The sequence below is a fragment of the Callorhinus ursinus genome, unplaced genomic scaffold (genome assembly GCF_003265705.2).
Source record: "Callorhinus ursinus isolate GAN/ISIS: 27379988/994484 unplaced genomic scaffold, GSC_fseal_2.0 scaffold9, whole genome shotgun sequence".
Lineage (NCBI taxonomy): Eukaryota > Metazoa > Chordata > Mammalia > Carnivora > Otariidae > Callorhinus > Callorhinus ursinus.
Genome location: NW_027397071.1, coordinates 23,551,978 through 23,567,475, shown reverse-complemented (window position 1 = coordinate 23,567,475; position 15,498 = coordinate 23,551,978). Strand labels below are relative to the sequence as shown.

The following is a 15,498-nucleotide window of genomic DNA, read 5'->3' as shown; positions in this document are numbered from 1 at the left end:
ACAGTTTACAGTTCTTTCAGACATATCGTCTGATTCACATAATTACTGGTAATTAGAGGAGGATTTTTACTCCCCTTTTTATAGATAAGAAAACAAGCCTTAAGAGGTTAAATGACCTTAGATCATGCAGCTAGTCAGTGAGGACCTGGAATTAGAACTTAGATCTTCTGACTACCAGTCAGTATACTTTACTTCTGCATCACGTTGCCTCTGTCTAGCACCTGTATATTACTAATTGATGAAATTATAGTGCGTTAAATTGTTTCTTGATACTTCACAGCTGGCAGACACACCAAAATCTGAAAGATATGAGCATGTTCTGGAGGCATTAAATGATTACAAGACCATGTAAGTTGATTTGTTTTATGTATCCCTATGAGGGAGACATTTAGTAAGTATAAGGAATAATGGCGTTTAAGGATTGTGGGATTGGTGTTCAGAACTAGTACAAACCATTTTAAGCTTTTTAATGTCCTATTTTTCAGTCAGTGTAAAGTAGTGATTCTCAAGGGTTGGAGAGGGGAAGAGCAATCCTCTGGGAATGGTGGATGTGGGAGGCAGGCATACCAATATCTCGGGAATTTGGCCTGTTCAATTGAAAAACATTCAGTAATGACTTGTTTTTATAATACAGTCTCCTGAAAATAAAATCTTAGCTGGTGGGAAAATGCAAACTGTAGTGGAAAATACTGTAGAGAATGTTGGTTTTAAAATGATCACGAGATCTTCTATGATTTTAAGATTAGTTATTGTCAACAGTTACAGAAAAGTAGTATTAGTACTGTTTTTGATAATTGATAATTGTTTGATATATTCTTGTATAGGGCTTTCCTTTTTAAAAAAAACCAGCGTATCTACATTTTTAAAAAATATTTAAAAATTGCAGTAGAAATGTTTTAAGGGTGTATGCTGGTTCTAACCAACCATTGAGCTATTTTATAAGATTTTTCTTTTTTTGAACTGGACAGCATTCCCTCCTTAAAAATATTGTAATCACTAGTGGCTAGCTAGATCTTTTGGCCAGTTCAAAAAGCCATGAAGTGCCTGAGCAGTTACTGTGCTAGTAAAAATACTTTATGGGGCATGAATTCTGTAATCCAATTTAGGGTACCAGAAATACATCTATTCCTATTATGATAGAAATGGGAGCTCCCCTTTCTCAAACCTGCGTAACAGTGGAAGAATATTCCAAGCATTTGGTAGTGTGTTCTTAAGGTTAGGCAGGGTCTAGTAGCAGTAAGGTAGGTGGGGTGTTTTGGAGTAAGGAGCCTGAGGACTTAGGGAAACAGTTATGGAACACATTTTTCAGAGACGTAAACCCACACTGAAATAACTTTTCTCTGCTCCACGTTATTTCCAATTCTAGATCTGACACACTAGACACTGCTTTTATTTTTTGGACCTCTCATACTGGGTCCTCTTTTCCACTGCTAACGCCTGTTACTTTCTGACCAGGGTTTCTCCCCTCACAGATCCACTCTGAAATAGAATTTTTCTTTTCCTAAACCGTTTTTGAGATCTTTTAAACACATGACGCTGAAATATGGAACAACACATTTTAGGACTAAAAAGATACCACTCTTTACTCTTCTTCCTTTAAAAAGTTAGAAGTGGACATGTGCTCTTCTCCCTTCTGATCCTATCCCTCCCTCCCTCCTCCCCTGTTATATCCTGCTGTGGATTAGCTCTGGAGCAGAAAAGAATCAAGGAAAGCAAAGGGAAAGAGTGAGTTTTGTAGTATTGGGTGGACTTTCATGTATAAAGGCTTTATATCTGAAAGTTATGAGTTAGGGTCTGCCATGTATATGTGTTCAGTTTTTAAATTTTTAGTTAATTTTTTTAAAAATTTAGGTTTATGTCTGGGAAAGAAATAAAGAAGAAGAAGCATTTGTTTGGGTTGCGAATTCGTGTTCCTCCTGTGCCACCAAATGTGGCTTTCAAAGCAGAGAAAGAACCTGAAGGAACATCCCATGAATTTAAAATTAAAGGCAGAAAGGCATCCAAACCTATATCTGATTCAAGGTAAAAGTTGATCTGTGGCTTAGTTTTTCTCTTTAGCTTATTTGTAACTAAAAATGTGTTACTTAGTTGCATTAGTATATTTGAAAGTACAAGTGGTAGTTACCTTGATTTGTTTTCCTGTTTATAATTTCTTGCTTAGACAAGGTACAGTTAATTTAAATTAGATGTTTATTTATTTACTTTAGATCTTAGGCTTTCCAGGAATAAGTCCTATTGATTTTGTTAGCAGACAGTTAAGTACTGGCCTGTTCATTTGTTTGTTCATTTCTCATTCACTCATCCATCCATTTATTCATTCCATTTATCAAGCACCTTACTATCTAAGTGCTGGGGATATAATAACAAGACAGACTTTCTTTCTGCCCTGATGGGGTTAAGAGTATACTGGGGAAGAAAGGTGATAAAATAATTACAGGTCATGCCAGTGCCATCTAGGACATAGCAAATGGATTTAGATTGTTCTGGGACGGATAGAGGTGAAACAGTCTACTCTTAAGAAGGAGGCTTAAGGAAGGCCTATTTAAGATGATACTTAAGCTGAAACTCAAAGAATGAGACTAACCAAAAAATGCAGAACAAAGGGAAGAATATTGCAGATGGTGGAAATAACAAGTATGAAGGCTTGAGGCATGTTCTAGGAACTCACATACTAGTAAGGAGTGAATGAGGGCTAGAGAGTAGCATCAGGTGTTGAAAAGTTTGGGTGGGGCTTGATCATGTAGAGTTGTGTAGGTCTCCTAAGGAGTTCGGCTGTTTTTTTAATGATGGGGAGCTGTTTAAAGATATAAGCAGACTGAATTATCCTTTAAAAAAAATACATCTTTGTATGCTGTTTGGAGAATGGATAGGTATAAAGGTAAGAATAGAAGCAAGAGAAATGAAGACTCCTGCAGTTTTCTAGGTGAGAGATTGTCTGGGTAGGTGGTATCATTCAAATGGAGAGAAAATAGGTTCAGGATCTCTGTTGGATGCAGAATTTATTGGCTTTGCTAATGAATTAAATTTATGGAAGAAAGGGAGGAATGAAGAAGTTATATAACGCTATATAATGCTCAGATTTCTGGCTTGAGCAACTGGTGGGTGGTGATGTCTGTTATCAAGACCTGCAAGAGCAAATTTGGCAAGGTGAGTGAAGCATTCTTCTGTCTCATACTAACAATTTGAGATTTTTACAAGGGATATCTAAGTGATGACGATGGACAGCTGGGTCTGTAAGTCAGGAGCTCAGGAGAGGTCAGGACACATGAAACAAATTTGGAAGCTGATTTATAAGGCCATGAAAATGAATGAAATTACCTAGGAAGCAAGAGCTGGGGTGAGGGGGAGTACTGTGGCCCAGATAATGCCCTGTTATCATTTGGAGATTTGGAAGAAGTGAAATAAACGAAGGAGGCTAAAAAGAATGATCAGTGAGATAGGAGGAAACCAGGAAAGTTTGGTGTCTTGAAAACCAAGAGAAGGGGAGTGTTTCAAGAAAGATGAGCATATTAAACAGTATTGAATGCTGCTGAGAGGTGGATTTAAGATGAGAGAAAAATGTTTATTGCATAGGATAACATTCTGTTATTAGTGACCTTAACAAAAACAGTTTTTTGTTTGTTTTTTTGAAAAGGTAAAGATAGAAGTCAGTTTGGAGTGGGTTAAAGTATGATTAAATCCAGCACTGCTCAATTAACATGTCAAAACTGGGCTTTTTCTACAAATAAGGGACATAGGCAGATTCAAAATAACAATGATGATAATAAAAGAAAAGAGGAAAATAGGAAATAATCTTTAAGAATTCTGAATGAGAAGGGAGAAAGTGTAAAGGGAGGGCATGTGTCACCAACACTAAAGTAGTTTTATTGTGAAGAGAGGTAGACAAATGGAAGCTGAAGAGGGGAAGTGCTCAAGTGATGGCTTTTTAAAAGATGGAAAATTAATTGGAACCTGTTTTTATGTGCTAGTAGGAATGATCCAGTGGAGAAGAGATTGGTATAGGAAAGAGGGAAGGTAATTGAAGATACTGTAAAGTCCTTGAGAAACTAAAAGGGAAGGAACTTAGAACTTAAATGTGGGAATGGCTTTTGATAGGACTTACACCCTTTTGTTGAAATTGGGTGAAAATGGGTACAGATGCTAGTTCTATTACAAATTTGGCATTTGGGAGATGACTGAAGTTATTGCTTGGTAGCTTCTATTTTCTCAGTGAAATACTGAGGTATAAAGACGGCTGAGAGGGTTGTGCAGAGAGGGAAATTTAAGGAGCAAATAAAAGGTATGAGATAGTCATCTTGGAGAGTAAAAAAGGTATTTACACAGTGTTTCATACCCATTTGAGTTTGTAATAAAGTAGATACTGCTTTCAAGTTGTTTTTTTCCCCTAAAGGAAAGCATATTTATCCTTAGCACTTTCAGATTTTATCATTAATCCTTTGCTATCAGTTGCCCATATTATGAATTAGAAAAAAGGTTTACACAAATTTTCTCATTCCTATCATGATATTAATAAGACACTATATCTGTGTTAGCTCTCAGGTTTTCATTCGATGCCACCAGGAAATGGTTCAAGCTTTCTTTAAAGGCATTCTCTGTTCCTTCTGGGTCCTATGTATGAATTGGTCCTTTTAATCTGAGAGTACTTTCTTTAGTCCAAGAGTCCTCTATAAATGTTGATTATCTTTCAAAAAGCATGTATACCCCATCTACCTTATCCTTGAGACTTTTGATTATAGTTCCATTTAAGCTTTGTTCCTCTAATTCCCTTGCTCCTTCCTTGTACTTTCCCAACTTTAGTTTGGTGTCTGGAGTAAGTTGTCTTCTAATTTTTTCCATTCACCGCTTTCTAGCCTATTATATAGTATTATTCCTCCTTTTCCATGTTTTTTAACTAAATTTTCCTAGGTAACTTTCTTATAGCACTAAACCCTTTTTATTAGCCTGCTTGTGTACACCTTTGTCAACTTCTGACTATACTGTGAACCCCTTAGCACAGGGAAGATCTTTGTATTCCTATTATCTGATACCTCTTTTCTGTGGTAGATAATATTTGTTGAATAAATGAAGTTGATGTTCTATATGTTAATATTTGCCCTTTTCTTCTTCTCCTAGAGATGTCCTTGATTATTGCTTTTTTTCCTTCTTCCTATTGCTTGACATTTGCTTTTATATCTCAAAAACAGTTTTCTAGATCTTTCTAATTGTGTCTTTTGAATGACTCCCTGCCCGATATGAAGAATTCCTTCCTCTACACTCTTCCATCCTGGGCTTCATTCTCTTTCTGATAAACATCATTCAAGGATATATATATATATACATATATATATATATCCATTTCTAAAGGCAGCCTGTGTTTATAACTAAAATATTTTAATATAGATACTTCCTGGCTCCATGTGGGTAACTATAAATTCGTAATCACTTTTAGTAATAAATTCTTGAAATATCTCCCAAGTACCACATAGTAACAACCTAAATTACATAATTGAACTTCTGGGAGTTTTGAAATCTTCCATCCAGTGTAGTAGTCTGGTTGTTTTTGTTTTTGCTTTTTAACTTTTAGGTGCTATATCTTTTTCAGAATTGTAGTAAAGGGAACACTTTTTTTCTTAAACCTTTGCATATGTAAATATTTCTGAAGTCAAGAAATGTATATTTAAATTGGAATGTATTATCTATGCACTTGACTAAACTTGTAGATTCAACTTATATTTAACTTTTTTGTTTTTATATTACCATTAATATAAAAATATAAGTATAACCTAATTATTACATAAGTAGAGTGTGTGTTATCCATTGTCTTTTTATTTTCTTTATGCAGAAATTAAATACATAATGGTTTTATGTTTCAGGGAAGTAAGCAATGGCATAGAAAAAAAAGGAAAGAAAAAATCTGTAGGTCGTCCACCTGGCCCATATACAAGAAAAATGATTCAGAAAACTGCTGAGCCACCTTTGGTAAGAGGATGTGTTGGTATATGTTCTCAGAGAGGAAGGATGCTTGAAATTAACTGAGAAATGAATATCTTTTTCATTTACTTTAGAACCATGCTTTAAATGTTATTTTTTATTTTCCAGGATAAGGAATCAATTTCAGAGAATCCTACCTTGGATTTACCTTGTTCTATAGGGTAAATAGAAAGTTATTTTTTCCTATCCTAGGAATTTTCTTTTGGGGGGAAATGGGAGTATTTCTATTGTTATGTAATATAGTCGTTATACCATTTAAATTTTTTTGTCTCAGGAGAACTGAGGGAACTGCACATTCATCTAATACCTCAGATGTGGATTTCACGGGTGCTTCCAGTGCAAAAGAAACTACCTCGTCTAGCATTTCCAGGCATTATGGGTAGATATTTTATATTCTTATTCCTTACTAATTTTCTTCTAGATAATTTTTCTTTGTAAAGTAATATTAAGTTTTTAGCAATCGAAAGTTATATAAGTATGCCTTTCATTGTTTGAGAAGCAATCTATATGTAGATTCCTTAGGTTGTTAATATTCATCAGGAAATTTTGCTGTGTGCACAGAAAAGAGGTATACTGGTGTGTATAGGCTGTGTTCTTTTCCTCGAGACCTTTCTATGCTTGTAATATTTAGGTATGCCTTGCTTTAGGAAGACTTTTTCTTTTTTTAATATCTGAATCAGACATACAAATCCTTTTGTTACTAAAAGGATCTTAAACTCAGGATTTCTATCAGTAGCAGACTTCTCTAATATTTTAGTTAACCTGACTTTTCAGAAGGATACCTTTCCTAAAGCATGATATATCAGGTATGAAAAGGTAGTTTACTTGGGGTCAGAACTGTGAGTTGCAAGTTTTATACTTCCCTTAATTTTTGTTCACAATTCAGAAACTGCTCATGTAAATCATACAAAATTCAGAGTATTAAAAAGCTTAAAATGTAACTCATTTTTTAATGAATTGTGAAAAATACGTGAACTGTTTTTGGCCTCTTACCCAAGCATTTTGCTCATCTTCCTACATACATTGTCTTATTTAATTCTTAAAACAATCTTTTGAGTTGTAGGTCCTGTTATTCCCATTTTAAAGATAAAGAAACTGAAACTTGAGAGGGTTTTAAGAAACAAGCCCAGACTAGCATGTTTATTAACAAGCATAACAGAGCTGGGATTTTGAATTGAGCAGTGTGATTGTAAAGTCTTTGAATTTACCTGTTATGCTATATTCTCCCCTTGTTATAAGATTAGAAAATCATTGAATTCCTGAGCTAAAAAGGACCTCAGAGATGATCTGGTTCAACCCCTTCATTTAATCTCTTCACAGAAGGGAATACAGAGGATATGAGATTTGAATTTGGCCAATATCACAGAGCTAGATTCGGGGTACCCTGATTTCTAGTTTATGCTTATTCCAGTTCAGTACATTACTTCACTAGGCCTAGAACTGGTAATAAGAGAACATTTATTCTAGTTCTACCATCTATTTAAGCACATGGAACAATGTTGTGTATAGAGTAGGTACTTATTAAGTATTTACTGCATTGAATGAGTGAATGAACTGTCTTCTTTTTAATGATAAGACTGTTGACGATATCTGACTAATGAATAGGGCCTCTTCTTGGTAAGAATTTGTCTCATTGGCCTCGTAATTAAAAACTTCCTCTGATTCTTTTAAGCTTAATAGTACATTGTTAAGGAAGAAAAGCTCTTCAAAGGTCAGCCCCAAGAAGGTGATGGAATCTAACGAAGGCGAGTGATAATCCATTTATAAAAATAGCATGTATTGTTTTGGTTTGGCTGATTTTTATGTCAGCAAGGGTATATACTTACAGTAGAGTGATAGAAAAAAATCTGAGAACATATTGTTTGGGCAGAGGATGCTTTATAAACTCAGTAGACAATTGTGGTCTTTCTTGTTCCATAGATTATCTGACTCCAGAAAAAGAACTCGTACAGGAAGATCTTGGCCTGCTGCAATACCACATTTACGGAGGAGAAGGGGTCGTCTTCCAAGAAGAGCACTCCAGACTCAGAACTCAGAAATTGTAAAAGATGATGAAGGCAAAGAAGATTACCAATTTGATGAACTCAACACAGAGATTTTGAATAACTTAGCAGATCAGGAGTTGCAACTCAATCATCTAAAGAACTCCATTACCAGTTATTTTGGTGCTGCAGGTAGAATAGCATGTGGTGAAAAATACCGAGTATTGGCTCGTCGGGTGACACTTGATGGAAAGGTGCAGTATCTTGTGGAATGGGAAGGAGCAACTGCATCCTGACTGTAGGACTGAACATTATGTTCACTGCACTCTCATTTTCTGTAGGTACAGTTCAAAGCCCTAAAGGATAAAGGAGTCTGGCTTTTACTATCTTTCTTAAAAAAAAAAAAAAAAGTCAAAAAAATTCACAAAAGGAGATGATAACTAGCCTTAACATGTACCTGTCAATGTTATGGATATTGTCGTAAAAAGATATCTTTTAAAAATCAGAACAGAGACTTAATTTTTTAAATCTTAAGATTTGTAGAATGTTTCTAGGATAGGATATTAAAAATGATTCAAATCCATGCATGGTGTTAGATAATTTTTCTAATTATTCCATTGAGTCAGTTTTTGTGATTAGTGGTTATCAGATCAAACAGATCATGTAGATAGATAGCACAAGTATTTGGAGAAACGTTGTCTGTTTTGTTACCAAAATGTTGGAAAAAATTTATTTCAATACCTTTCAGATTTCATAAAGTGCAGTGTATATAATGCCTACTAAAAGACTGTAAAATATTGAAATTTTCTTTCATGCAAAATGTAAAAAATATATTGAGCCTGTAAATTGCTCTGTGACTAGACTTCATTGTCGTCTTAATATATTCTTTGCATGTGCATATATATACACAGATGTGTATATATATGTGTGTGATTATGTGACCTATGCAATACAAATTATGGGAATGGGCAGCTTTGGAGTATATATCCCATAATTCTTTTTTCAGGAATAGTTGCAGTATTTACACAGCAGCATTTCTTCTCAGGCTTTTATTGGGTGCTGTTGCTTGCTATGTATGAAGAGAAATGTGTCAAACAAGTTTAAAGTTTAGTGTGTTCTGAAGAAGGGTGTGAACAACAGTGTTCATGGGCTTTTAGAATGCTTTTCACTTTCAGTCCTTGTAACTCAGCTGTTCAGTACCTAAAACCAATTCAAATAATATGAACATTATCTCCTACTAGAAGTAACGTTTTCAAGTTTTCATGGCACATTATGATTGTAAATGTCTCTCAGTTTTAACAGTAAGTCTGTAGGAGTCCCGTGAAGATTCCTGAAATGTCTGTAGTAACTGTTAGTCATGTTGAATAAGTGTAGTATGAACAAAGTATTTTATTGCACAGGGTTAACAAACAGTATGTTGCCTGACAAGGCTACTGCTGTTTTATTACAACATTACCTCTTGTTTTTATAAAATGTACCAAGATTTAAATTGATAACTTTATTTTACATGTAAAAAAACAGTTTCTTTTATCACCAGTGTTAGTTGTCTTCTGTTTCTTTTTGTTTTGTTTTGTTTGTTTTCTTTTTTAGCCAAAGAGTAAACAGAAGAATATTCTTATTTTGGTGGCTATTCATTTTACTCTTAAAAGTGATTGGTGGATTTTGCCTAAAAATTGGGGAATTTGCCGCCAAAATGAAAAATATGTAAAATGTAGTGGTTACAGAGCGGTAAGAATGTGGGTTAGTACTTATTTATTCCATTGATTGATTATTTGACTGTTTTATAAAGAAAGTTGCTTTATTTCTTTAAACATCTTCAAAAGATGACCTTTTCTTGTCACATTATAGCCAAAAGAAGCAGAGAACTTCGTTGTCCTGCATTTGGTTCCTGGTTGGCCAGGTATAAATGAGCTTTACAAAAGTGCAAATTAAAAACTGTCACTTCTGTTTACCTCCACCAAAACTTGATTTTCCCCTAGCTATTAATTTAAAGTTGCCTTTCCTGCAGCTGCAATATTTTGAATAACACACAGAGTTTGTGTTGATTTTGAATGTTTGTTTATATCTAGGGGTAATGGAAAATGTAAATCCCGTGTAACCTTATTCACTCCACCTGTATCATATTATTTCATTTTCCCCAAAGTCCTTTAATTCTAACTGAACACCAGCAGTATTTTAGTAACTCTTTCTTTAGTATACCTGGAAGATGATTTATTAAGCTGAACTGTCTTTAGACGTAATTATTGTGAATGTCTGTTTTATTTTATCATGGTGGTTCCACATGGCTCTGATGTTCAGTTTGTATTTTTGGAATTGCTTTACTTAGAATTAAAACAGACCAACATTAAATGTGTGTATTTTTTAAAGAGCTAATGAGTTTTGCTTCTGTATTTGCTTGAAAATACACACTGATGCAGTGGATGACTGCTTTTATTTAGTCAGGGAGCTAAGGATTTTCCAGTTCCATTGTAAATATGTTCACTTGAATGAATCTTTATGAAACTTGGCTTTCATTTTCTGCTTGTCCCTCAAATAATATTAATAATTATTGCATGTTCATCTAAAATGACCCTTTAAGAAAAAAACTGTTTAGTCAGCTTGTACACTTCCTACTTGAAAGACAATATATCTCCCTCTATCTACCTTGTCCCCAAAATTTGAAAAAAATTCAGACTTTTCAACTTTATTTTTCTTTTTGCTTATATAGAAGGTGTCAGGTTCACATCAAAGGATTTTGGTTTTTTTTCCTTAAAAGCTTTGCTCCTAGACTATAGAAGGAAAAGATGTAAAAATAGTATGCCTTACTCATTTTAATTACATTTTTATTCAAAACAAATACATTTTTATAAATATCCTGATAATAAATGATAAGTATGGATTCTTATACGATCTAACTAGATCAGAATATGAGCTATCAGAGTTATTCTATAAATTCTAATGTACAAGTAATAAAGTCAGATCTTGCTAGTCATCTTTTGTTACTAAATGTTTGACAAGTGAATGTTCACTGATGTGTGAGTTGAGGGTTCCTCTCCCCTTATATTTTGCAAGTTATGTCCAACTGTACATGCTTGGTTTCTGTTGTGTATATATTCAGAAGATTTCTGTTATGAGCCTTGGGGGTAGAACTAATTCTTCTGAATGAACTACTTGGTTGAGTTTCTACCAGGTAATATTAAGTTTTGGTTGGGGCATGATCTGACTTGCATAGTTATAGCAGACTGTTGTATATGTAGTTCTAGAGTTGTTTGAATGAGGATGTGATGGCAAAGGAAGATGTCCATGCAACTTTGGGAAATAGTAAAAAAAAAAAAAAAAATGCCCTGTTTAATGTGGGGAAGTTTTCCTCTTTCAATTGTATTTGAGTACTTCCACAAATACCCACTCCCAAAAGTCTCCTTTGGTTTCTTCTGTGGCAGTTGATCAGTCATCTTCTTTCCTCAGGAAAATAAAAACTTGGCAGTTAAATGTAAAGTGAGGATTTTATCTGGTCATGGATTCTTTTCTAATTAGTAGCAGTTAAGAAACCAGTTGTCAGACTGATAAAAATTTAGAGATGAGAGAAGCTGTGAAAGCAAAGTGATTGGCTCTCTGAATATCAACAAATAGAATGGGAGTAAGTACAATATTTGTAATTTTTAAGTTATATCAGAATGTCTTGGAGCAATAGCTAGATCAAAATATTATACTGTCTTTATCTTTAAAATTAGAATAAGACTGCAAATAAACTAGCTCACTCCTCCCCTTCCCTCACTTCTTACCCAGCAAAATCCCTCTTTGCTTCCTCCCCTTGCATTTTCTCTTTGTTAGAGATGATGAGTATTGAAACTATGCTTAGTAATAGTAATTCCTCACTTTTGCAGCATCTTCAAGGAATGTGATATTTCATTCAAGAAAATTCCACTGGATTTAAGCAAACAAACAAATGAACAAAACTTCCATAGGTGATAAAATGTACTTATTGGATAAAACAAAAATATATCTTGTTCAAAATCATTAGTCTAATTTTTGTTCCTTGTATTTACCAAAAGGTATTCAATCTTTTCTCTCTTTTTCTTTCATGCTTTCACAGTAAGGGTGATACAGTCTTGAAACAGGCACAGATTGGTTCATGGGGGCCAGAAGGCAGAAAAAGTCTTAGATAATGGTTTGTGGCCCTCCAGAGCTCAACTCGACCCAACAAAAATCTTATTCCTTAGTATTTAAATTACTTTCATTGAGTTTTCTTGGATATCACAGGAGTAGCACTGACACTGAGTTCATGGAACAAAACATATGCAAGATTGGTGCTACAAAACTATGGCAGATAACTGTTTTAAAATTTGGAGGGCTCTGTTCAATCTTGAAGTCATAGTGAGAGGTAGGCTGCACATGCCTATTAGCTTCTGCTGTCTCTCTTGTGGATGTTTATGTTTGATCCTTCGTGCTTTTGTGTGTGGCCTAGGCTTGGGAATTAAATAAAAGTAGCTTACATTTGTTACTGAATTCTACCAAGTTTATTCAGCCCATAATTAATTATGTCAAGTGCTAAAAAAAAATGTTGATAATATCTGAGTGAATATCTAGCAGCTAATTGAAAGGTTTATTTTATTTTATTTTTAAGATTTTTTATTTATTGAGAGAAAGAGTGAGAGAGAGCGAGTGGGCACGAGGAGTTGGGGAGAGAGGGAGAGAGAGAAGCAGATTACTTGCTGAGCAGGGAGCCCGACGCGGGGTTCGATCCCATGACCCTGGGAACATGTCCTCAGCCAAAGGCAGATGCTTAACCGACTGAGCCACCCAGGTTCCCCTGAAAGTTTTTTTTTTAAGTAACTTTTTCATATCAAGCAGAAGTTAAAAGTAAGCTCACCAAAAACAATTCTTTTAAAAAATCAAGTTTTCGGGGCACCTGGGTGGCTCAGTCGTTAAGCGTCTGCCTTCGGCTCAGGTCATGATCCCATGGTCCTGGGATTGGGCCCCGCATCGGGCTCCCTGCTCCGCGGGAAGCCTGCTTCTCCCTCTCCCACTCCCCCTGCTTGTGTTCCCTCTCTCACTGTGTCTCTCTCTGTCAAATAAATAAATAAAATCTTGAAAAAAAATCAAGTTTTTCAAATGTTTGAAAGTTAATTACATTACTATTATAGTGTTTCTACAAATTAATAATTTGCATATGTAACTTTAGATACATAACAATTTATATAAGTAAATAAATTACATTAAATTAAATACTCAAAATGAGGTTGTAAATTTAAGTTAAATGTTAATAGCATCTAGTATAAATAATACATGCTTAGTGAAGGATTATGATTAGTATTGTTTTGGCTGTTAATTGACTCCTTACATATTTTATCTTTAGTACTATTAGTGGAATGTAAGGGAATTTTGCCTATACAGAATTTGAGACAGAAACAAGATTTTGTGGGGCACCTAGGTGGCTCAGTCGGTTGAGCATCTGAGTCAATTTCAGCTCATTTGGGATATCAGGGTTGTGACATCAAGCTTGAGATCGAGCCCTATGTCAGGCTCTGTACTGAGCGTGGAGTTGGCTTGAGATTCTCTCTCCCTCTGCGGCCCCCCATCTGTGCTCACTTGCTCACTCACTCAAATAAATTAGAATCTTAATGAGAATTTGGGTCCCCTTTGCAAAATATATAAAGCTTGCTTAGATACCTGTGAAGTTAAAACTTTTCCTTGAGGATGAAGCATATTGAAGAGGGTTTTGGAAAAGAAGGCCTATTAGCTCATCTAAGATTTGTGGAGGCACAGTTTGGTTCCTGTATTCTTTTATTACCAAATCTCTTCCAGAATCCAAGAGCGGATCTATAACAGGTCTGTTTTTACTTTGTATTATAATTTTGCATAACCTGGTGTTTTAGACTTTTTATGTTATTTTTATCTTTGGATGTAAAGTTTCCAGTGAAGAATTTTGTCATCAGAAACTCATTCTTAATACCTCTTAATAAACTATAGTTTGTTCTTTAAGCAACTTTTTTCTTTTAAGATATTTATTTATTTGACAGAGAGCACGAGAGCACAAGCAGGGGGAGAGGCAGGGAGAGCCGGCTGGATCCCAGGACCCTGGGATCATGACCTGAGCCGAAGGCAGACGCTTTAATGACTGAGCCACCCAGGCGCCCCCTTTAAGCAACTTTTAAGCCATTAAATGAGACCAGAAGTATTTAAAATGCCACTTTATTGAAGATTTTTCTAGAATGTATTAAGTACTTAATGTTTTTAAAAACACTATCTTTAGCATGTTAACTTTTTCCTAATTACTGAGAGATGGTGAACATTTATGTTGCTATAATATGGTGGTACTCTCAGGGGTCTAGATGTGGGTAGGGGAATCAGTCATTACTCTTTTTTTTTTTTTTAAAGATTTTATTTATTTATTTGACAGAGAGACAGCGAGAGAGGGAACACAAGCAGGGGGAGCGAGGGGGAGAGGGGGAGAAGCAGGCTTCCCGCCGAGCAGGGAGCCTGATGCGGGGCTCGATCCCAGGACCCTAGGATCATGACCTGAGCTGAAGACAGATGCTTAACAACTGAGCCACCCAGGCGCCCCAAATCAGTCATTACTCTTTTTTTTTTAATTTTTTATTGTTATGTTAATCACCATATATTACATCATTAGTTTTTGATGCAGTGTTCCATGATTCATTGTTTGTTCATAACACCCAGTGCACCATGCAAAACGTGCCCTCCTCAATACCCATCACCAGGCTAACCCATCCCCCCACCCCCCCACCCTCTAGAACCCTCAGTTTGTTTTTCAGAGTCCATCATCTCTCATGGCTCGTCTCCCCCTCTGACATACTCCCCTTTTCTTCCTCTCCTGTTATCATCAGTCATTACTCTTAATGACTTAGGCTAGGTGGTGCTTTTATATTATTCTTGTCTGCTTTACATACATCTTCTGTGGCAGTACCTATGTTAATAAACCACATTTATTTACAGTGCATAGAGTGGCTTTCTCCCTTTCCTTTCTCCCACCTAGCTTCTAAACATTAATTTGCTGTAGAATGGAAAAAAAATTAAGCAAGGTTTTCTGGGACAAAGAGATAACCACATAAATAAAATTTTAAACTTCATTTTACCCAACTTCTGATTTTTTTTTTTTAGATTCTTGAGTGAGTTTTCAAGAGTGATTTCCTTTGAAAAAGTAGCTGGCTTTTTAAATATTCATTACTTAGAAGAATCTCTCATTTTGTTTTTCTTGCTTCCTGTTTTATAATGTGTAAGTGGTTGAGATTTTTAGAAATCTGACAGCGGAGTGAGATAAGACTGTAATGTAGGTTGATTATTTTGTGCCTTAAGATAACTTCTTGGAAAACAGCACCATTGTTTTCTATTAACTAGTAAGTGGAGTAAGATAAAAAGCAAAATTGCAATATCATTGGACCAGTTACAAATCTGCTCTTGGATTCTGGAAGAGATTTGGTGATAAACAGGAATATTGGAACCAAAACTGTGCCTCCATGGCTCATAGTTGAGCCAGGTGGCTTTTCTTCTCCAATAGGTATTATTAGATTCAATGGCTTATGCTCTCTCTGCATTATGGAAAAGA

The 15,498-nt window shown here is 35.2% G+C and overlaps 1 protein-coding gene across 6 annotated transcripts in view; it reads left to right on the top strand.

The window, feature by feature from the left end:
- MTF2 (metal response element binding transcription factor 2) overlaps positions 1 to 13,917 on the top strand; it is a 61,222-nt gene extending 47,305 nt beyond the window's left edge. For 3 of the 6 annotated variants that reach the window (XM_025872210.2, XM_073896289.1, XM_025872208.2), the window contains 6 exons: positions 281 to 348; positions 1,852 to 2,022; positions 5,853 to 5,958; positions 6,079 to 6,131; positions 6,245 to 6,349; positions 7,891 to 13,917. In XM_025872210.2, the coding sequence (XP_025727995.1) occupies positions 281 to 348; positions 1,852 to 2,022; positions 5,853 to 5,958; positions 6,079 to 6,131; positions 6,245 to 6,349; positions 7,891 to 8,248 (861 nt within the window). In that variant the 3' untranslated portion in view covers positions 8,249 to 13,917. Of the gene's footprint in view, positions 1 to 280; positions 349 to 1,851; positions 2,023 to 5,852; positions 5,959 to 6,078; positions 6,132 to 6,244; positions 6,350 to 7,642; positions 7,716 to 7,890 lie in introns of all 6 variants that reach the window. The other 3 variants (XR_012379359.1, XR_003208422.2, XM_025872209.2) reach the window with 3 other exon arrangements.
- The last annotated feature ends 1,581 nt before the right edge of the window (positions 13,918 to 15,498 follow it).